This window comes from Drosophila tropicalis, unplaced genomic scaffold (assembly GCF_018151085.1).
Source record: "Drosophila tropicalis isolate 14030-0801.00 unplaced genomic scaffold, ASM1815108v1 contig_859, whole genome shotgun sequence".
Taxonomy (NCBI): domain Eukaryota; kingdom Metazoa; phylum Arthropoda; class Insecta; order Diptera; family Drosophilidae; genus Drosophila; species Drosophila tropicalis.
The window spans coordinates 3,788,681-3,812,404 of NW_027173353.1; the positions used below are offsets into that span (position 1 = coordinate 3,788,681).

A 23,724-nucleotide genomic window follows, 5' to 3' on the forward strand; every position below is an offset into this window, starting at 1 on the left:
TTACTCACGCATACAGCGATACACTCACACACCTAGACAGTGGAGTAAGAGCTGCGTAAGTAACTCGGAGCCCTGAGTGAGACTCTTTTGGCGTAGAATAAAAATACTTGCCGAATTTTTAATTGACTTTTTCATATGAACATACTTATTTATTAAGACTTATCTGTTGAAATTACCTTCATGTGTTTTGCCGGCAGTAGATGTAAAATCGTTTTTGCATTTCGGGCAGCGCAGCAAAGATTGCAAATTTGATGCCACAAATTTGCGATCAAAAAGCTTTACGCCACTTTCGTCACTTATCATTTTTTAAAAGTAACAATAACACTTAACAATAGTTTAAACACGTGTCAAACGCTCATAAAGTTCTCTTTTTATATTTTAGTTCTTGAAAAACACACAAATACGAGGAGCTTGCTTAACTTTATCGAACCAAGCCAAGCGAAAAGAAAGAAAGAGGAATTGAACAAATTTACCGTAATCCTGTCCAACAAACATATTGTGAAGCGCAAAGCGCTAGTGCATTTTGTGTTTCACTCCACTGCATTTTGCAACACTACATTTTGGCTTTCCGTGAAGCAGTAATTTAAAAAACAAAAATACATACATACATATGTATATTTAAAATTTAAATACATATGTACATATCATAACTGCATTTAATTTTTGTTAATATCACCACTGCAAAAAAAGTTATGTTGCTTTAAAGTTTGAAATATGAGGTGGGTCGAATAAGCTGTGAGCCACTGTATGTATATTTAAAATTTAAATACATATGTATTTGAAGACAAATCAAATGTTGCATTGAGACTATTTACTTAGGTTTAATATTAAGAGCGTCTAACACTTTTCTTATTGTCATAGGTACATATGAATGTATACAGCTATGCTCTTATCTCTTAATATGCCGAGGAAGGAAGAGAATTGACTTAATGCAAGTCACTAACAGTAAGCAGAAAGTCTAATCGCTTGCTCAAAATGATTTCAAAATATACTCTAACTTTTACAAATACCCCATTTCTGGAGGCTATTCACGACTTGATTGCTTGTGCCTTGATAAGATAATAATTTAGAAAGTCATCCTGATGCTGCTTGTTAACTTGGTCGAGAATGCTTTATAAGCTCCCGGAGCAGTATCAAATTTGAGAGTATATTGTTCAGCATGTTCACAGAGACAATATTATTGATTGCCATTCTAGCACTCGTGCTATTTGTCTGGCAAAAACGAACTAATAACTTTTGGGATCGTGTGGGAGTCAAAAATGTTCAGCCCCAATGGATTGTTGGAAATGCCCGGGAATTCCTTACGGGAAAACTTCCATTTTATGAACAAATATACAAGCTACACACTACACCGGGCTTTGAGAAGGAACCTTTCATTGGCATTAATATGCTGCATCGTCCAGGCCTAATTATTCGAGATCTGGAGTTGATCAAAACGGTGATGATTAAAAAATTTAACTGCTTTACGAATCGGGTTGTTCAAGCCGATCCGCATGTTGATGTCCTGGGCGCAAATACCCTGTTTTTTGCTCGTAATCCCAGCTGGAGAGAATTAAGGACGAAAATTACACCAGTTTTTACCAGTGGCAAAATCAAGCAAATGTATCCCTTGCTTGTTGAGGTAGGAAAGAAACACCAATTAGATACATGACAAAACTATAACCATTTATCGACAGGTGGGTGAAGAGTTGGAATCCTATTTGGATTGTTTGCCAAAAAAAGCGGAGCTGCGCGTCAAGGACCTTGCTGGTCGTTTCACAACAGACCTAATAGCCACCTCGGCCATGGGAGTTAAGGCCAATTCGCTAAAGGATGTCAATAGTGAATTTTACTTAAACAACAGCAATTTCTTCAAGTTTACTTGGGGGCGTGTCTTTGATTCATTCTTTCTATTTTTGATTCCATCGCTATCTCGGATTGTACGTGCCAGAGTGTTCCCCAAGGAAACCACCGATTTTTTCCATCGTATTGTTTGCCATGTTATGGAAGAGCGCAAAAAATCTGGACATCATCGCAATGACCTTATTGATATTTTACTGGCAATGCAAAAAGAGGCACTAGCCGATCCCGACCAAAAAAACAATGCCAAGGATGTTAACTTTTTGGTAGCCCAGGCAGCTGGCTTCCAAACCGGTGGATATGAGACTAGTGCCTCCACCATGACGTTCACACTGTTCGAGTTGGCCAATAATCTCGAAATTCAAAATCGTCTTCATCAAGAGATACAAGAATACTATGGGGAGGGGAAGAGCATTAGCTACGAACATTTACACGAAATGCCCTACCTGACCAAGGTGATCAATGAAACATTGCGTAAATATCCAATTGCTGGAGTTGCTGAACGAGAATGTACTCAACCCAACGAAGGTGAACGTTTCAATTTGAAGCCCTATAACGATTTTGAACTTCCAAATGGAATGCCTATCTATGTATCCTCTCTAGGCATTCATCGTGATCCACAGGTTAGTTGATATCCTAACAATAATGTCCACCATTTTACTCTAAATTTCTTTTTTTTTTTGTAGTACTGGCCCGAACCGGAAAAGTATGACCCAGAACGCTTTGATCCCTCGAATCGTCATAATATAAATATGGATGCCTACATGCCATTCGGAATCGGTCCACACAACTGCATTGGCATGAGATTGGGTCTTCTACAGGCCAAATTGGGAATAATTCATATGTTGCGCAATCATCGAGTGACCCCGAGTGCCTCGACTATAAAGAGAATTGAATTCAGTCCATTGAGTGTTGTCCTTAGCTCAAAGGATGAAGTCTTGTTAAACATTGAACGTATTTAACGTGAGTCAAATATTAAATAAAATTTTTAATTCCTGAGCATCTTAAGATGAAATTGTTGTTTGAGTACTTACCATGATCATAACTTACTTGGTATACATTACAAATGAAATAAGAAATACTTGAATATACTAATTTATTGCAATTGAAACAAAAACCAAAAATTTACCAACTTTCCCTTTAAGAACTAAGCGACATTTAGAGGACAACAAAAATAATGTTAAATGGTTTTTGAAATCTAACCAAACATGGAATCCATAATGGTATCTTGACGATGACGGCGATTCGATTCATCCTGCTTGAATCGGCGTAGCTCTTCATAAACCTCATCATCGGTCTCCAGTTCATAGCGGCACAATGGACAGGAGTTGGCCTATTCGGATCAAAGAAAATAATATTTCTTTTTCACTATATACAGATAATGTTTTCTTGGATTATTACCTTTTTCAACCAGAGCAGTATGCACTCCTCGTGAAACTCGTGTTTACATGGCAATATCTTATATTTGTCCCCAGCTGTTGCCTCTACTTTACACACAGAGCATTCCAAATCACCACCACAATCAGCTTCGGTGAGCTCATGACTGGGCAATTCAGCTATAGCACGTTTGGATGCTTCTGGTACCTCAATGTCCATATCAATGCCATTCATGATGGCCAACACCTGGAGGCGGCGGTAGTTTCTTTCCAAATCATTTGGTCCATCCGGCCCGGTGGGTGTGTGTCCCAATTCATCAAAATAATCAGACATGATTCAAAAAAGGCTGCAAAAAGTTTCACAAAATTTCGTAAATTTTCTAAATCATTGAAAGTTGACTTGAATTTCAAAGGTCCACATACATACATACTACTACTTAAATATACACAGGACTTTTATCTTGTATTAAGCTTAAGTTATTTTACCCCCCAGAAGAAAAACGATATACCATACAAAAGGTTAATGATCATTTATTTCAAAAATATACAACTGACAGTTTTAGATAACCAAATTTAGCCAAACATCGAAAACGCATTAGCGTCTGCACGCTTTTGGCGTTGCTGCCTTTCGTCCCTAAACTTGGTTAACTGGTAGGAATATAGATCAATGGTATTTGGGCAGTCGCAACCTGGACAAGACTTGAAGTCTTCTTCAACAAGTGCCTGAAAATCAATAATACCGGCAAATCGTATTGAGGTATATCGATCGATTATATGTCCATGTGACGTTTTACCTTCTTTAGCCATAGCAAAATACAATCCTTGTGAAACTTGTGCTTACATGACGAAATTATCTTGTATAATTCACCACTTGCTGCCCAAACATGACATATTTTGCATTGGAAACTATTGGCATCGGCTTCGGTGACCTGATGGTTTTCCAACTGGTCAATGGATTGTTTAAATACCTCTGGAAGCTCAATGTCCATATCGATACCATTCATTATAGCTATAGTCGCAAGTTTTACACGTTTATCTTCTAGTTTATCTGCTAGATCCTTCATTTCGCTGGACGTGGCACACAATTCTTCATAATAATCAGACATGACTTACACTTGGCTGTAAATATTGTATTGTAAATTTAAAAAAAAAAAAATCGAAATGATTTAGACATATAAATTTGAAATTATTTAAATTGACATAAGTGTCGTGGATAATTTATTAAAATTTCCAAATTTCTCGTATACACGTTTGTATGTATGTCAGTAAATATAGTTTCGAACACGAGAGCTTAGTTTTTTTTTAGTTAGTCGTGGTTGCCATTGAGCATTGCAAAAGCCTTTGGTTGGATTTTTATGTATTTAAATGTTTAACGTCACAAAAACAAGTTTTTTTTTAAATAAATGAGATATGCAATGATCTTGTGAGAATTTCATTAAAATTTTCAAATGTGAAGACAAAACAAATAATAAAAGTTAGCTGATTGTGATCCTTAAATAAAAAACGAAACTCAAATAAAATATTGATCTATTGATTATATTCTCTTGCCCATAAAACAATCCGTTTGAATTTCCGACTAGTAACGACTTTTGAAAGTAAATGGGGTTTTTTCTAAAAGATCTTCTATTGTCTTTATACTTGTACCCTTAAGAATCTTTTGTTTCAAAATCTACTAACAGAACATATAATACATACTCTCAGAAGCTACTTGGCTATAAGTTTACCCTTTTATGTAGTGATCTAGATCTTGCAAGTTTTATTCTCAATCCAGTGAAAGTAAAGTGAAAAGTGTGACTGAGATTTAAAAAATTATTTGCTATTATTAACAACTTTGTAACTGTCTTTAATCAAACATATTAACAAAGTATGTATTATTTTTTTTTTTTTTGGAGATGAATTTTCCAATTTGTAAGCCAATGAAAAACGCAAAAGAAATTTGTTTGTTTTTTGTTTTTTTTCTTCAGTTTTTTTTTTTTTTTTTAACTAAATATTATGTTTAATAATCTTCATTGTTTGTAATTATTGTTTTCTGTGTTTTTTTGTTGTTGTTGTTTATGTATGTACTTTTTCAAAATTTACAGCGCAACATATCTAATATTAGTTACTTAGGACAAACTAATGCTGCTAATGCCAAGGGGTGGGGAGGGGGCTGGAGCAACAGAACTTTACCTAAGCATTTTCGTATTTCCATTGAACTAATAAAGGTCATACATCATTTTCGAGCTTACAAACTAAACAAGGTGTGCTTTCATTTAAAATTGTAAAATAGTTTTCACGAATGAATTATCATACTAAAAATAATAATAATAATAATATGATATAATAAAAAACAAAAACTTACGACTCTAAGATTTACAAATTAGTATAGTTTAGATGGCTAGATAATAAATTAAAAATGTGGATATATATTTTTTTTTTTTTTTTGGGAGGGTTTTGGGCAAACATTGAAGACATTGAAATGGTCTACAGCGCGCTGCCAATTTCAGTTAGTAAACAAAGTTTCCTAAATTGAAAAGCGTTATACATATATATCAATATATATATATATATATAATGATGTGTATATCTCATTGATGTATATACAGAACTGTGAGCGCTACTTAAAAACGAAGAAAACGAAAAACGAATAAGTACACAATTTGCAAATAACTTTAGCTACTTTAGCATTTTGAGGGCATCTAACTACACGGCAGGAAGGTAGAGAAGGATCTGGGTGGCTGATGGAAGAGTGTAGGGGGAGAGAGGGACTCATGGAGTAATTACAATGGCATAAGATACAAGTATGTAGAGATAATATTTCTATATAGTAAACACGATCGGCTCGCAATTAGATCTATCACTAGCATTTTACAGTTAGTTCTAGTCTAGTGCTAAAAGCAGCAACGGCATGGTCCAGGCCAGGCCTGGCCCTTACGTATCAGAAGTAGGTAGGTAGGTAGTTGGATAGAGGAGCGTACAGGATAAAGATAGTGGGTGGCCCAAGGCAGGTTTCTGTTTAAGGCACTAGGCCATTACTAGACCTAGTCCGTAATGGAGATCTGCGCATAGCCCACAAGTGATCGCTCATCGGGCACCTCGCCGGGCTGCACTCCCGAACTCAGTTGGAACGTTATCGTCTTCATGGTGGCACTCTGGGCTATCAGTTGATCCAGATGCTGGGCCATCGGTTGCGTGTCCAGCGCATCCACAAGTCCAGCATCAACCAACTCGGTGGCAATACCTTCGGCAGTGTCCTTACCCACCACAAACTCAAAGCGTATATCGTGCAGTTCCCGGCGCAGGTTCCGCATACGCAGCACTAGATTTACAGGTGGCGCCTCGCTAGCTGCCTCACTGGGCAATGGGAGTTGTGCCACGCCAGCGGTTATTTGTTGCGTCGCTGTTGCCGCCGTTGTTCCTGGAGTTACAGTGGCTGAAGATAGGCTTGGAGTAATCTCCGGTGACGGCTCATCACGATCACTGTCCGATGAATCGACACGTTCTAGTTTATTAATGGGACGATCATCCGACTCGGAGTCAGATGATGGCTGTTTGCGGCCACCATTACCGCTGCCGCCGTTGTCCTCCTCTTCGCTGGACCACACCCATTCGCCCGTGACAGTGCGATGCAGACGGCCTGAGGCACCTGGTTGCCGCTTGGCTGCCTTGTTTACGCGTGTCTCCATACTGGGACCGGATTGGAGCAGTGTCTGAGCCAGATACTTGCGATCCTTGGCCTTCTTGAAGAAGGCGTGCTTCAGCAGCTCGCTGGCAGTCGGACGCTTTGAGGGCTCCTTCTGCAGGCACTCAACGATCATCTTGCGGAATGTCTTGCCATAGGCTTTGTATTGATCCTTGTCATCGGCTCCAGTATCCAAGGTCGGTGGATCGTTCTGTAGTGTCAACATCAACACCTTCATGGGCGGGTACTTGTGATATGGAGCCGTACCAGTGGCCATTTCAATGGCCGTAATGCCAAATGACCAAATATCCGCCTTAAAGTCATATCCATGATCCTGTTCCATCACTTCAGGGGCCATCCAACAAGGTGTTCCCACAAATGTGTGTCTGACCTTCTGCCGCGACAAATCTCGTCCGGTTGCCAGCCATGCGCTTACACCAAAGTCGGCTATCTGAATGGTGCCATCGTCGCCAATAAGTATGTTGCCCGCCTTGATATCACGATGGATCTGGCCATTAGAATGGAAGTATTCCAAACCCTTCAGCACCTCTTTAAGCACTGTGGCTATTGTGGCCTCATCGAACACGCCCTGCTTGCAGTTGGCCGTTCGCATCTTGTGCTTGATAATGTCGAGCAGTGAACCACCCTCTAGGAGACGAAGCACCAGCCACAGTTCTTCACGCACCACAAACGATGTGTGATATGTCACAACGTTCTCGTGATTGCACGAGGACATGGCTTGAATCTCCTTCAGCAGCTCGTCCATCGACGTATTCCATTTCTCTAAATTGATTCGCTTAATGGCGCACTTCTCATTTCGGGGTATGCAGTAGGCGCCGTGCACCACTGCTGTGGCACCCACACCGATCACATCGCGCAGCTCATAGTCATCCTTGGAGTTGGGCCACGGTTGCTTCTCTGCTGGGACCACACCACCGGCGCCAGCTAAACCAGCAGCAGCCACATTATTGCTGGACAAATTGGCGGGTATGGAGGTCATGCTTCGGGCTGAGTTGGCGGCGTGAGGGGGCGGTGTTGGACGTCTTCGCTGCGGCTGTTGGGAAATTGCCGGTTGGCTTTGAGAACGATGCGTTTGTCTGCGCTTGATTCGTGGTTGTTGGGACACAACCGCTTTACTGGATTCCGCCGCTTCAGTTGGAGGTTCAAGCTTCTGACTGTGGAATTCTTCGTCCTGCTGGCGATAAACCGATGCAAAGTTTGCCTTTGTCACACTGGAACGTTGTTGCTCTTGCTGAACGTTGTAGCTGCCTCTTGAGTTTGAATTGCTTTCTCTCGGTTCTGCTGGCTGACAACCTGTCTCCTGATTTCCTTTGGTTTCTTCTTCGCCTTCTGTGATTTGATCTTCTTGTGAAAAGCAACGAAAGATGCGATAGCTCTCCTTGGTATCCTCTGTAGATCCTTTATTTTCGCAATTGTTGTTATTGTTACTGTTGCTGCTATTGTTGATGTTGGCGGTTGTATTATTGGCGAAGTGAGCAACCTCTGCAATAAAGCAAAGAGAGTAAAATTGGGATATTGCCTTTTGTGTTAAAAAAAAGAAGTAAAAACGCGTATTTCTCTTGCAACTTGTGGGCAACTAACTAAATGCTTATAACAGGATAAATTCTAAGTTTTTAAATCCAATATAGTAAAAGAATATTCACCTCAATTAAGAAACTAAATTTGAATTTCTATGGAAAATACATCAATGTTCTTTATAGTTCCATTCAATGAACTCATTTAAGCAATCTCTACATTTCAAACTAGACTTTTAAGAGCAAAATCGCACAAATAATAGAATGAAATTTCTTGGGAATTACCAAAACGTTTTCAAAACAAAACAAATGCCCGGCACATGTTGAATATAAAATTGAAAATTTATATTATGTGTGTACATTTTGGGTGAAAATATTTACACGCTTCAACTGATAAGAAAGCTTTGCAAGTATGGGATTTTATTTGGGATTTTATGAATAAACTACGCTTCTAATGAAAAAAATGGTATATGTAAATCAAAGGGGCGACAAAAAAAACTTGTAAGTTTATAGCAGAAATGGGCTAACAACAAAAAAAAAAAAGAGGAAAGTAAATTGTAAACATTGTGCATATTAACAAATGTATATTAATTTTCAGTTTAAGTCCAAATTATAGATCTATTAACAATAAAGTGGGTCTCTAAAGTGGGCTAACTGAAGTAATCTATGGAATTTACAGTGACTAGTCATATAATTTTAGACTCTGACTGTACAGCAAATCGCTCGTTATAAATGTCCGGCTCATACGCCAGCCAATATCTCTCTGTCTCTCTGTTTTGTTTGGCCTCCATCTCTTTCTCTCTTATTCTCATTCTCTCTATCATTCATTCTCTGCTCCATGTAGCATAAAAATTACTTTGGATTGCGGAGGTGTGCGAAGCGGGTCCAATGACCGCATTGAGCTATTTATAGAAGCAACAACAACAACAACAACAACAAAAATGTAGAAAATGTAATTAAGTTTTTTCCAGTGTTACGACTTCTGTATATTCATGTGTTTGTGTGTGTGTGCGGCTACAAATACTAACATATGTACATAAATATAATATTTAGCGATAAGGAAACACGCATAAATATCCCCTATATATAGTAGATAGATAGATCTTTTGATGAGAACTTTGTGTGATAAAGCTTCAAGTCAGTAGTTATCAAGAGTGACTAAAGTCATGTGGTTAATGTTGCTTACTTTATTGTTTTTTTTTTTTAGGGTTTAGATTATGTCAAGAACTAACTGAAACTCAACTAAACAACACCTAAGCAAGCAAACAGATGCCAAAAGAGAAAAAATAAACGTTTTTTATGTTTTTTTTCCTTTTTCTCACAACGAATTTAACAGTTTAGCACTAGAAGAACTTATAATGAGAAATGCAAACAAATTTGCCTCATGTTTACATAGCAAATAACAAAATAGAAACGAAGAAGAATACTCAAAGTACAGGGCATACAGGAAACGCGCATAATGCCGGCATCGTAAAAACAAAACACTTGGCAACAGTTTCATACAAACGACATACAAATATATATAATATATACATGTGTATGTACCTACAAACCACATATTTTGTTTTGTAGGTACATTAGACTGGTTTTACAATTGATAGGAAATTTTTTGACAGAATTTATTGAAATTTTTTTTAGCGAAACAGATAATTTCGAAGCATCATAAAATTTAATGAACTTAAACGATCTTTTTTTTTTTTTTGAATATTTAAACTTTTCGCTTCATGAAACACTCAATTTAGTTGAGCTATGTTTAGATATCCTTGTGACATCACAAAGTATTGGATAACTTAATGACGTGTCGAAAGAAGGCAACTCAATCCACAATTAACAAATCATACGCCATGTTGACACGGCCAAGTGACATTTACTCTTAATATCTGGCTAACTGTTTTGAGATTTCGAAATTTTGAATGTCAGAAACCAGTCTAATACTATATGTTTGAATGTAGATATTTGCATATCTATCTATATGTATGCTAATTTAAGCAAAGAACAACAAATTTGTTTAAGAAAAATGTTTTCTTTTTTTGTGAAATAGAAATAGAAAAGCAAAAAAACACACTCACACACACACACACAGTAAAAAGTCGGCGGTGGCGGCGCTTAGGAAATGTCAAAATAAATCAATATTCCAACTACAACTACAAACTTTGTATGTGCAATATACATATATGTATATGTTTGTATGTGGGGGTATCTCTTCATAGAGAGTCACACGATCATGTGGAAATGATAAGCACATATTGGTTGCTCGTCACACGACTTTAATAAATTTCCATCAAGGCCTAGCTTTCAGTTAAGTTCTCTTTTTTTGAGGTATTCCTTTTTTTGATTGATTTCACGCTGAAGAAATCAAAACAAATTTACGCAAAACTATATAGGATAAATTGTGTACATTGAAGAGGAGAAGGCACTCTCTCCCTCTCTTTCTCTGGCTTGGTAATTACTTTCAGTTGGCGCCCGAGTTATTTAGTATTATTTTCTTTTTCGCCTCTTCTGGGTGTTTCTTCCTCTTTTGGTTTCGTTTCGGTTTTTCTATACGCACGCGCGCGCACTCTTTTCTTTCAGTCCGCCTTCTGTTTGCTTTCAACGCCGCGCAACAACTGAGCGCCGTCGCCCCAACAAAAAGCGACCAACAGAACAGCCAACGTCAACGACAACGTCAACAACAGCGGCGCGTAACAAGTGCGCCAATGGCTACGCCAGAGACTACGCTAACTGGGTGCAGGCAGCAGTCAGAAAGATGGGGGGGGCGGAGATGGGCCGCAAATAGAGAAAATGAAAGAAGAGAGCAACAAGAATACAAATTTTGGGGGGTTTTGCTGACTTTTGGATACCCTAATCTACTGTTAAGAGATTAAGTAAAAACGAACACACAATCTACTTATATCGCATAATCATTTTTGGTCTTTCACTTTACAAGAACACTTTTAAAATAGGTAAAAAAGTAATTCCCTTATATTTTAGACTTAAATGACCTTTTTTAGTTAAACAGGGAGCACTTTAGAACTGCTTACTGCCTAAAGTATTTCGAAATTCGCCTCATATATTACACTTGTTTCAAAATACAAATACTTTACTTACGATCTATTAGTACAGAATCAATAAATCACAATTGTGAAATAAAATCGTTAATTGTAGAAAATATTCTATTATAAATGTTAATTACACAAATTGAATTAAGAATTAACAGCAAAAATCTGGTGACTTATGTAATTTGGAATACATTTTGATTTGAATTCCTAAAAAAAGTTAATTAGAGCTTTATCCGTAAATGAATTGAATCAATTTTTAGCTTTTCGCAACTTTCTCCCCTCCCTCAATATAAGGACTAGGATATCGAAAAGGATATTCCAAACAGATTCTTGGTCCTTGAGGTAGAGATTTAACGATTTGGCTGAGGAACTTATTCCTTATTCATTCATATTAGATATGGCAAAAATATGATATTTTATAGAGTACAGAAAAGTTCAGTACAATAAAAATACAAAAATTGAATGTATTGAGCAACTATCAACAGCAGAAAAACTGAGTTTGAGACTGGGGGGCTGTTTAAGGGGAGTGGAGAGGGAAAACAAATGAGAGAAGAGAGGGAGAGAGACCGCGTTAATAAGTGAGAGCATATTTTTTTTTAAAGTATTCGATGGGGACGCCAGTTTAGTGTATGGGTTTGCTAGATTTGTAAGCTTTCTGCATGATAAACTTTTTTAGTTCCGGTCAATGCTACGGTATTTGGTGACTAAATGGTTTCTATCCAATTAATATGTCGCTAAAAATGTTCCTTATCAACACAGAGCAGATGTGAAACTGTATATAACTTCAAATCGCTTATTTTATCAATGGATAGGGTATTTAAATACACACATATATTTTTTTCAGAGAGTTTACTCAAGTTTTTTATCAGCTCTGCTCTGACGCGCACGATAAGTTAAAAGTAAGAAGAAGAGCATAAACCCGAATAATAATTACAAACAAAAACAATTAGCAACAACAAAATAGACAAAAAGTAGAGCACCAGAACACACTCCACACACACACACATAAACACGCCCAATTAAAAGCCAACCCATCCCCAAAAGTCACAACTCTCATTGCCTTTCTTTGCTTCTCTCACTATCTTTATCATATGCGGTTCCTGTTATTAGTTATCTATTTAATATAGAATTAGATAACAATGCCTCTGGAAAAAAGGTTAGAAAAGAAAGCAAGGAGAGAGAGAGACATACCATCGTCATGGAAAATCAAACAAGAAAATGCATTTAGGACCTTGAAACCGTTTCCAAATGATTCTGCTGCTGCTCCTACTGCTTGACCATAATGACAGACAGACATACACCATATGGAATTCAGATACAAGTTTAGACTTCAGAGAGTGTCTATATACATACATAGATGAAATTATAGAGTCGCGGCAATCCGTAGTCTGCATACCATAAAATTAAATTCTGTGCATATTTTTGTTGTCTTTTTTGATGCCATCGTATAAAGACCGAGGATTTATATATAAATATCGCACACACATTTCTCATTTCTGCGTGAAGTTTTATTTATAGACTCGCATCCGTCTCGCCTGTTTGCATATCATTTCCAATGCATTCAACATTGTGGTGTAAGGGTAAGGATGAGAGTGGTCAGGCGGGGAAAGGAGTGGGCAAGAGCAGACGATGATCGTCATCGCTGTGCGTGAATAGATCAATTAATATGTGTATATATACGGACGACAGTGGACGACACAATACTCTTCCCCTAGGTGAAAAACCATAGAGATAAGTAATATTTCGCGATAAAAGGTGCGCCCTCTGCTTGTTATAAGAGTCCAAAAGAACTAATAGGAAATTTTATGATCCTTTTTTATATTCTACATTCATCTTGGCCAACTTAACTCTCTGACATTTGTAAGTAGATGCAGGCATTCTTTTTCAAGGAAACTAAACTTGCGAAAATTGCAATAACAAGTATTTTCTGATACTAATATGTTTAATGTATGATCCGAAATAAAATATTTCCTTTTTAATGTATGCAGATTAATAAATATGAGATAAAGGATTTGAAAAAGATGTGAAAGCTTCTACGTTCATAAAACTGATTATTAAAAATTTCGAGTACTATCCTAATAAGAAAATAAGTAATCTCAACATATTTAATCATCATCTTAGTGGATGCTGAATATAGTCGTAAGATAAGGCTAACACATTTAACGTTCACTGCACTTAGAAATTTGCAAAATTGTAAATCTTATTTATAGAATTAATGGAAATAAGATATGAACATACATATATAAAAAACAAAATGATGATGAATTATAAGCAGCGAGCTAAAAAAGTCAAGTCAAAAGACTGAGTGACGAAAAGTCGGTAACAGATATGTACAAGGGACAAATGGTCGTTAAAGTGGTTGAACTTTTAATTTATTAGGCATTAATTGTGACACATTTCCCATGGAATTGAAGCAAGCGTAATTATTACAAGTAGGCATTTGCCACTTACGAGTGTGATTTTTTTTTTCTTTCGCGGTTAATCGTTGAGCAAGCGAAGAATATTAAATAACAAATGAGTCGAGTTTCTATCTTTAAACTATTTTCAGTAGCAGAAATAATTGCTCAATGTTCTAAAGTAACTTGCCTAATGCTTAATTCTTCATCAAGTATTCTAAGTTCGCATAGCTTCAATATGAGTGTATATTAGGTTTTCTTTTGCGTTTTTTTTTTAGTTTTCATTTTCACATTTAATGACATTTACAAATGATTTGCTCAAATCACATGCTGATATTTAAGTTTGTGAGAACGTTCTCATTTAGATGATTAATCAGGCGGGCTAAATAAATATTAAGAATTATATTTATGTATGCTAAAGCATAGAGAGCTTTACGTTTGCCAACAAGTTGAAGGCCTTCTTAGGTCTAATAAATTAGTTAACAAACACGGTTAATAAACAATATTTAAAATAAAAAAATAATCTGTATAAAAATCAGTTTAATACATTTGTTGTATGGTTTAAAATAAAACAAACCGAGATAACCCTTTTCTCCCATTTCAACTTGTTACCATTTGTCACCAAGTTTGAAACTATTTAAATGACTTTTAATGAAATGTTTCAAAATTCCTGTCAAAATATGAAATATTTCGTTGACAAAAAACGAAAATACTTTAGCAAATGCATTCAAATGGAAACGTGGAAAAATAAAAAGTCACCTTTAGCTATCCTATCGATTTGGAGCATTTATTTTTAATATTTGCATTCGGCTAAATAACAAATTTATGTAGCTTATAAAATGACAAATGCGGGCATATGATAACATGAAATTATAATTAGTTAGTCACACACAGTTTTCTTTTTTAGCTAGTTGCTAGTTTTGCATGCGCTTTTTCACTAAATATAATATATGTATGTATATAGAATATTTTAGTTTTTGAACCCACTTTGTTTGAGGCAAATAAAATTTAGAAACTGCATTGCTGCGGCTTCTTAATTTTGTTTTCCTTCCTTGGTTGAGAAAAAAATATGTAGGTTTGGAAACCAATTTGACTTTGGTTATAAGGAAAATTTAAACTGTTTGTCCTTTTTTACGTCGATTTGCACGTGATTTTTGAAATGTTTGATTCTTGTTGAGTTTTTTTTTTTTTTAGTAAGTGCGGTTAAAGTGTTTCGCAACTGATAAGATGCACAGCAATTGAACAGCTTGACACTTGATTGGGATTTGGATTCGATCTGGTGTGTGGATGAGTGAGTGGCCCTTCGGGGCTCTGGGCTTGTGATCGGACACACAGCTAACTGCTCGACGCCTCCTTCAGCGCGAAAATCACAAATTCGACTGAACTTCACAAATCGTTGTAATCAAACATTTAAAATGAACATTTCGTTAAGCAATAAACAACAATAAAAAAAATTAAATGAGCTCTACAAATGGCGGAACACGACAACGTCGAAGTCGACGACGACAACTACAATAACAACAACAATGAATGGAACACGGGAAGAGCAGTCTGTATTCACGGTGGTGGAGAAGGGAGTCCACCACCATCGCCAACCGGCAAAATGTGCGAAATTTTGCCGCCTCTGTCAAGTTTTGTTGTTGCTCGGCAATTTTGGCGTCGATTTAAAAGGGGATTTTATTGTTAAACCTGCTGTCTCTCTATTAGAAATCGAAATCTATACATATTTGTTAACTAATATTTGCAATTCATTGAAAATCTAAAATATTCTAATCTCTTCGTTTAAAATCTCACTCGAAAGAGAAAAAAACGCTTTTTAAAATAAAATCATTAATAATAACACTAAAATTTGTGTAAAACTTGAACAAATCGAAATAAATCAATTGTTTTTGTCTCTATTGCAAGGTGTTTGTGCATTTGTTTGCATACTTTTTAACAACACTGTGCTGAGGTAGGTACTTTTTCTTTTTCAAAGACGTACGTAACTCTAGAAGTTATTATTATTTTTAACAATTTGCATATATCTTATAAGAAATGTATTTTTAAATTTTTGTTTATAGTAAAATTTTGCTTTCCTTTTTTTTTTACTTTAATCGTAAATATGTTTGTGTGTTTCCGAGCACTGAAAAAATGTGCGAAATTTAACAGAGGCTACTTATTGATACATATATAAAAAAATAGATGTATGTATATATATTTATTGCGCACACGAAACACAAGTCAAGTGATCAAAACGAACTGAGCGAAGATTTGACATACTAAATAGAAATTAGCGCCCCAAAACAGATAGATATTATTACTTATGTGGGCGGGCCAAAGTTGAAAATTCCTTGGACACTTGATAATTTAATTTAGGCCGTATTATATAGATCATTACTAAAGCATTAGCACTTCGGTCATACATTGTGAAATGACGTGACGTCGGTGACATCAAATGGGCACAAAGGGCCAAGAAAGGGCATACCACATAAGCTGAACTTAAGAGTTAAGAGTGCAAAAGTTCATCTCATTGCCTTTATTTTAGTTTCTTCTATTGATTTTCGTTCGAACTCTATAAATTTAGAGACAATGATTGCAATTTATTTATTTAAACAATTCTATACGAGGGTATTTCAGTTCATTGAGCTGTGCTCTGTGTTCTCCAAAATTGCAACTGTAGGAAGTCATAATTATGATATTTTAAGTGGTCATTATTATTCCTTCGTTGGACTTAGATAATGAATTAAATTGGGCATACGGAAACGCAAACTTGACCCTATTCATCAAAGCGACAAACAGTTTTAATTAACCATTGACTGTTCAGACAAAGATACACGTATGTATGTACATATATATATGCTGCATATTGTGTAGAATATTAACAAAAAAGAATATAAATTAACAATTGTCTTTTTGGCGTTTAATTAAACAATTTACACTGTAAAATCAAAATTTAAGTACAAAAAACATGGCAATAATGGGACCCTTGGATGATATGGAATAGAGTAAGGAATATAAGAATAATTTCACTTTTTATTATAAGTTTCTAAAGAACCCAACGAGATACACCAAAGTAAGATAGTTTTTATTCGAATTCGTTTAAAATTGACTGATTTGTGTTTATTATTCGAATAAGTGTTACTTGAATCTAAATGCTTATGCAATAACTCGTTGAGAATGTTTAACCAAGTGACCTGACCACAAATCACAATTTATATATCCAAGTTGAGGCACGTATTATGTATTATTATTGTTGTTTTTTTCCCTCTTTTTTGTTTGCACGTTTGTTGTTTTTTTTTTTTTTTTTCTTCTTCATCTCAATATGCAAAATAATGATTAAAAAGCTAAATAAAAGCAGCACCATGGGCTATTGCGCTCTGTATGACAATGCCTAAAAATAGCAATCACAATTGAAATTGAAATGTCGTTCCATATAACCACCTCACCCACCACCCACCTAACCAGGGAAAAAAACCCAGTTCTTTGCTTTATTGTTGCTAAATTTAAAACGTTAAACGTCACGTTGTCGAAGTGAGTAGGAAATTTACAGCAAGCACATAAAAACTAAAGTCTAGATGCTATAAAGACTACTAAAATACCCAGTAACTAAAGGGTTTTTGGCTTCTGTTCAGGTTTTGTATTTAGTTTCCTTTTAATATTTCGATATATAAAAATAAAATGAATGCGTGGACATTCTTTAAGAAGAAACTTAGGAAAGAGGATTGTTTTTCATCATATTTATGCCTTAAATTGTTAAGTTTGATCAAAAGTTCCTAGTTCAGTATCATATCTTGGTTCATTCATATTCTATTTGATAATGGGTATAGCTCTATATACTAACTAAAAGATTTCATGAAAAATTGTGCAAACTGTGTGACCGAAACCCGTTGCCTTAGTTTTATTTTACTTGATTTTTTGTTTTTGTGTTTAGTATGTATGTTGTTTGGTTTGTTTGACCCTGCAGAAATTGCAATAAATTACAAGCAACAATACAAGTTCAAAGTCAAAAGGGGCCCCGCCAGTCATCACGATGATGTATCTTATGATGATGATGTTGTTGAAGATAATGATGCAGACAATGATGATGATGGCGATGATGATGATGATGATGATCTTCATTCATCCTCATGCCGATCATTATGCGAATTTTGTTGTTATTTTTCTGCTTGGCTGAGCATGCAAACAAATTAAAGACTGGGGGGCGCCTCGATATGTGTACATTACGTACTATATAGAATCAGCCAGGCTATGCGAAATTTAATTAACATTAGCCCCAGTGCTCTATCTATCCATCTATCTCTCCCATCCACACCCTTCGGCCACTTTCTCTCTGTCCTGTCTCTTGGGGCTGCCAGTGATATATTTGGGAATAGTTTATATGTGCACATGCCCTCACCCACACATTTCCGCGTGCTTGACACAGAGCCCAGGCGCAATTGAGCGATTAGCATCGATCTGAACGTGACCCAACTAAGTGTCTAAATAGACAATTTTGTAATTTCATTTCGATTTTTAGATCACAATTTAGATTAGTTTTAATGCGTTTTGTCTACACCGTATCATTTGGGATGAATCACACACACAAAACAATTTGTTGTTAAAATAATAAATAGGAAGCCAGTGAGAAATGCTATTCGATACTTAATTGCAAATATTTTCTTATGAAATAAATTAAACTTACCAGCAGCAATGCGATTCGTAAAATCTGTAAGAAAATTAAATGAAATTATATAAATTATTATTAAATGGCAATATTTTTTTTTATCTCTGTAAATGAATAAACATAAAAAATGTACATTAAAAATAAATAATTAGCGAACATAAATATTGATTTGAAATTACCGATAATTTATGATAATTTTGTCACTAACCAAAAAATAAATGAGTCTCGCTTAACCTATCTGCGCCTCATCTCTACCTCCTCTCTCTCGATCCACTGCTCCTTTTTCAGTCGTAATACCTACCTACATACATACATAACATATCTGCTTGCCAATAAATATAAAACTTATCCCCACATGCAAATAAATTATGAGCAGGCAGCCAAAATTGGTTTTGGGCAACGGACCACCCAGATATGTACTTATAGCTGGGTTGAGAACCAGCTACATATATCTACCATATAGCAATACCAATCGGACGGAAATTTTTGCTAGCCGCACCTGTTGCAACAAATTAAGCAATGGACTGCTAAAATGCAAGAATTTATCAAAGCAGCCAAAATAAATAAAGAAAATTAAACACAAGTTAGCGGGGGTAGCAGGGTCAACTTTGGATCTGGATCAAATCAAATCTAACTAATAATGGTAAAAAAGAAGCATCTTAACACATTATTAGTTGCTATTAATGAAAAAGAATTCCCAATGAAAATTTCTATCTAAATATTCAAATTATTTATTGCAGGATGACATTTTCCTCTTCAATGGCTTTTAGAAGTAGAGCTAACAAAGTGTATTGAAGAAATTATTACCTGCTTACTGACGTCGATATATAAGTACATACATAGATCTTTGTGTATGTATTTGGTGACGTCTGTTTGTTTATTTTGTTTGTGGTTAATATTGATATGTTTATTTTTCCAATATCAATACATCTCCAAATTGTAAAGGAATATGAAGGAAAAATTCCATTCAACATAATTGGAATATAATTACGTGTGCTGAACTAATTTGGGGGTAAGGGGTAAGAGAAATACCGATACACATGTATGAATACAAAGTAGGAAATTACACAAAATTACTACAACAAAACAAGTCGATTAAACTTAATAGCCATTGGCAGCTGCTACCATTTCACTTGGAAAAAGATACGTTAGGCAAATTGAGTTACAAGTTGTAATTATGGAAATCAATACAAGGAATATAAAGTCATTTGCGGAAAGTTCTACACTAAAAATAATGAATCGTTTATTATGAATATATACATATGTATATAGCATATAGACGGATAATACATATATTTGTTTATACAATTTAATCAAATTGTTCACAGAACTTTTGGACACTATTACTACTTTTGTTTTTATCACATCTTCAAAGTTTGTCATCTGTTATAAATTATAAACATTTGCTGTATAAATACAAATAATAAACATACATAAACAAAATCAATTTCATAATAAACAAAAACCGGCACGTGCTGTAAAACCCATTAAAAGACATACAAAGTATGACTGATGAGAAATGGAGAGGAATAGAAATCTACGAGGACAACAAAATGACATGCAAAGCAAATAAAATGCGCTTAAATTTATGGCAGACACAAATATGTATATGTAGGTATTAACTAACATACAGAAATGTACACATATACTAGCAAAATTCCTACTGGACATATAATAAACCAAACTGCGCAAAATGCAAGTCACAAATAGCCTATATTAATGGTTAAATCAATATTTTACAATTAAGAAAATTAAGAACTAAATTTATAATTGTAATCTATTCATCAATAGTTTTAAGTGCTGTGCTCTAACGAGGGTCGGAAGGTATCTTTAGCGGTACTCACAAATTCAAAATCGAAACTGGACTTCAGATAGATATGAATAAAATGTTGGAACTTCTTGAAATAACCCTCGCACTATTTCAAGGCTCAACTGATGTGTTGTTGTTGATTGTAATGGGGTAATACATAATAGAGAATCAATCAACTATTTGAATTGCACGTGGTTCACACCATGTGTGTCACATGGGTGCATGGGTAACCAAAACAACCTATTGCAAGGAGGCCGCCAGGAGGCAGGCGGCAAGAGCAATGGACGGATGCAACTAATTGGAAACTTAAATTGACAGCCAATAAAACGGCAGGTGTAAATGGGGCATTATTAGACATATCGCAATGGGCTTGGTGTTTTTTTTTTTGGGTCCCATTTGCTTTAAATCGTTGATCGATTGAATTAGTAGCAAGAGTTGTGAAATCGCATTGTTCGAAAAAGAGAGAGAAAGGGGTAAAGGGACTGACACGCGACTGTGGCGTGTGGCCAACTTGTGAAATTCTTAAAATTGAACAATTGAAATTATTAAAAAAAAAAAAACAACATTTATGTTTAATTTTAGTGTTAGGAAATTTGGCAATTCAAAATTGATACGCTTTATGCTTTTGGGTTTACACGTGTATGCCAAAATTAAGCAGGTGTCGGTATCCAGAAAGTCATAAATAATTTGATAACAACTGCAAATTGTTCATCAGAAACGGATGCAATTATTACAGAGAAATTTTAAAATTAGTTAACTGGATTACACTCGTTCTTGAAACAAGAATTTTTTTTGGATTGTTTTGAGGAAAATTGTGAAATTTGTTACAATTAACCTTCAGGAATTAGTGTGAGAAAATTAACCTTAGTGACGAGTTAAGGCAATAAGAGGAGAAGGCAAAACTAGCAGAAACAACAACCACAACAAGTAAACAACGATAACATGCTAAATTACTATTGCATAATTTTGTTTTCTCTCCCTCTCTCTCGCTCACACACTCACTCGTTTGCTCGCACGCTGAGTGCAATTGAAAAATGTATGTAAATGCAAACAGCTGGTGGGGCCTCTGCACCCACACCAAAAGAACCAACAACAACAAAAACAACTGTAACTACTACAACAAATAATTCACAGTGAAATGCCTTTAGAAAGCAGAAAAATGCCGCTAATTGAAACTAGTTGAGGCGACATTACGTTGCCTCTGAAGTTCGTATCAATTAGGAAAAATGCAGCAATTCAATCAATTCGGGGACCGTAAAACTATTGCTACAACCACTACCCAGTGACCTAATATTGCTGGACGGCACTGTTTTGTTAGTTGTAGCTTTTAAACACGCGCGTGTTCCAATTCCAAAAGTAGCTGGACATCACTACTAGTTCACATAATTAATCAATATGGACGAAAATATAATCATTTGATCGGCCTCCAATCAAAATATTTAAGTATCGAATAACAATAAATATAACAAGGAAATTCTAGAATGTTATGAAGTAGAAGTTGAGTTGATTGTTATCAGTTAATTTTTCAGTTAGAGCAGTGAGTGAAATATTTTCTCAATTTCATAAAGTTTGAAACTTTAAGCAATTTAATAAACAACTTTCTTTAAAAATAAAATACTCTTTTATAAACAAACAACAATCTTGAACTAGTTTAGCTCTGAGCATCACTGATTTACACACGCATAACCTCACACAACTACAAGCGCATTCACTGAGTCACCATCACTACTTCATTTACTCTCTCTCTCTCTTTATCGCTCTCCTTCTTTCTCACACAGATGACGACCCAGAAGCCGGTATTTTGTTCATCTGTGTTTTTTTTTCTTTTTAGAAATTTCAGCACATATTGAAATAAACCAGTTACAGTTATACACTCCATAGAAGATTTAAATGTGAAAATTGACTAACCTGTTTTTGTTTTCCCTTTGCTGGTTCTTCCTCGGCGGCTTTTACCGCAGTCGGCAAAATCGATTAAATTGGCTTAATTTTGGGGCACAAAGATTGGGCCTTTGTCTTCTAGTATCTTTGCCGCACAATTGCACCTTGACTCTGATTTTTTGCAGATTGATTTTCCTCTAATTCGGTCTCGCTCTCTTTATGTCTTCTTTTTTGGTAACAATACAAAGTTCAGCGTGACGATACGGTTTTTGTTGCTTTCAATGTTGTTGTTGTTGCTGTTGATACTGCGGCAAACAAACTTCTGGGAACTCGGGTTTAAACACGGCTTGCTAAACTTCGATTTGTATTTGTTTGTTGTTTTATATTATTTTATTGCAATAATAAAACTACGGCACGAAATGTAAATCAACAATATGACCGCATCACATTGAATTTGTGTGCAGTGTGGACAGAGTTGGAAACCCCTTAAGCAAGGGCACACTGGTGCACACACACAATGCTCGCAAATGATAAAACTATCGTATATCGATAAAAACAAAATGGGCGCGCAAATTTAAATTTGTTGCGAACGAATGAGATTTTCATGAAAGCATTTTACACCATTAATTAGTGAGTTTAAATAGTTTTAAAACAATTAAAATTAAAATTGATTGATAAAGATATAAATAAATAGTAATTTAAAGAATATTTTAAAATTGACAACTCGACTGATCACTTTGAGCACTAATTGCAAACTGTCACCGCTCTGCCCCACTGTAGCGCTATTTATACGCTTAGTGCGAGTGCAAGTGACAGGTATTTCATCTCTCTCTCTATCGCTACCGCCTCTCACCTACAACTCAAGTGACCTCTCTGATAATGACGCTTAGTGCGAGTGCAAGTGAGAGGTAATTGATCACTCTTTCTATGGCTACCGTCTCTCAACTACAACTCAAGTGACCTCTCTTATGATGACTGCACTTGCTCTGGCCACTGGAACTTCTTTTACACTTTTTTCCTCTCTCACCGCTGGAGTTTCTTTTATAATGCTTGCATTTTTCTCCCGCTTTTTTTCCCACCAATGCCAATCCGCTGCCTACACTCCACAGGTCAGAGAAAGAGTTTCTTTTATATTCCAAGTGCAAATGAGAGATCACAGGTTACAATTCTTCAATTCTTCCTCTTACTCTTTCCGAAGTCTAGTGATTGCTTTCTTTTATTTCTTTTTGAATATTTTTCTTAACATTGCCCAAAAGATTGTGAGCCACGTACAATTTGTGATGCAAATGAACAATTTTTTTTATCAGTTTGATACGAAAATCCTCGAATCATCCATCCTTACTCATGTTTCACAGAGAACTTACAGGATTCTATTTATGTAATCCTCAACAATTAAAAGCTCTACTTGCCCCCTCCTTTTTATAGCTTTAAGCGCTTTAACAACCGCAAGCTTGAACGCTGTAAATTACAGCAGCTGTTAGCGGCTGTGTGTGTGGTTTACGAACTGTTATCAAGGATGACAAATTAAGGTCAAGGTCATCTACTAACT

General features: G+C 35.7%; 4 protein-coding genes across 9 annotated transcripts in view; 1 reads left to right on the forward strand and 3 right to left on the reverse strand.

The window, feature by feature from the left end:
• Positions 1-437, reverse strand: part of qin — a 64,759-nt gene extending 64,322 nt beyond the window's left edge. Inside the window, exon 1 of the mRNA XM_068297950.1 lies at positions 177-437. Coding sequence (XP_068154051.1) covers positions 177-303 — 127 coding nt within the window. The 5' untranslated portion in view covers positions 304-437. The remainder of the gene's footprint in view (positions 1-176) is intronic.
• Positions 438-552: 115 nt separating this feature from the next.
• Positions 553-2,847, forward strand: LOC137583065 (probable cytochrome P450 6w1). Of its 2 annotated transcripts, XM_068297955.1 has the most exons (5): positions 553-719; positions 862-945; positions 1,024-1,621; positions 1,677-2,462; positions 2,526-2,847. In XM_068297955.1, exons 3-5 carry the CDS (start codon positions 1,160-1,162, stop codon positions 2,799-2,801), a joined length of 1,524 nt encoding a protein of 507 aa, XP_068154056.1. In that variant the 5' UTR covers positions 553-719; positions 862-945; positions 1,024-1,159; the 3' UTR covers positions 2,802-2,847. The 2 variants fall into 2 exon arrangements, with proteins under 2 accessions (XP_068154056.1, XP_068154055.1); XM_068297954.1 differs by having other exon boundaries at positions 862-1,621.
• A 74-nt stretch (positions 2,848-2,921) lies between these two features.
• Positions 2,922-22,323, reverse strand: LOC137583072 (E3 ubiquitin-protein ligase RNF181 homolog). 2 transcript variants are annotated; one of them, XM_068297961.1, is made up of 4 exons: positions 22,206-22,323; positions 18,506-18,529; positions 3,241-3,562; positions 2,922-3,172 (listed from the first exon to the last, which is right to left on the reverse strand). In XM_068297961.1, exons 3-4 carry the CDS (start codon positions 3,547-3,549, stop codon positions 3,038-3,040), a joined length of 444 nt encoding a protein of 147 aa, XP_068154062.1. In that variant the 5' UTR covers positions 3,550-3,562; positions 18,506-18,529; positions 22,206-22,323; the 3' UTR covers positions 2,922-3,037. The 2 variants fall into 2 exon arrangements, with proteins under 2 accessions (XP_068154062.1, XP_068154063.1); XM_068297962.1 differs by lacking the exons at positions 18,506-18,529; positions 22,206-22,323 and adding an exon at positions 10,862-10,996.
• Positions 3,727-22,348, reverse strand: fray (frayed). 4 transcript variants are annotated; one of them, XM_068297960.1, is made up of 3 exons: positions 18,506-18,527; positions 4,010-8,379; positions 3,727-3,938 (listed from the first exon to the last, which is right to left on the reverse strand). In XM_068297960.1, exon 2 carries the CDS (start codon positions 7,874-7,876, stop codon positions 6,236-6,238), a length of 1,641 nt encoding a protein of 546 aa, XP_068154061.1. In that variant the 5' UTR covers positions 7,877-8,379; positions 18,506-18,527; the 3' UTR covers positions 3,727-3,938; positions 4,010-6,235. The 4 variants fall into 4 exon arrangements, 2 of the variants coding, with proteins under 2 accessions (XP_068154061.1, XP_068154060.1); XM_068297959.1 differs by lacking the exon at positions 18,506-18,527 and adding an exon at positions 14,833-15,197; XR_011033349.1 differs by lacking the exon at positions 3,727-3,938 and adding an exon at positions 22,206-22,348 and having other exon boundaries at positions 8,268-8,379; positions 18,506-18,529.
• Positions 22,349-23,724: the final 1,376 nt, after the last annotated feature.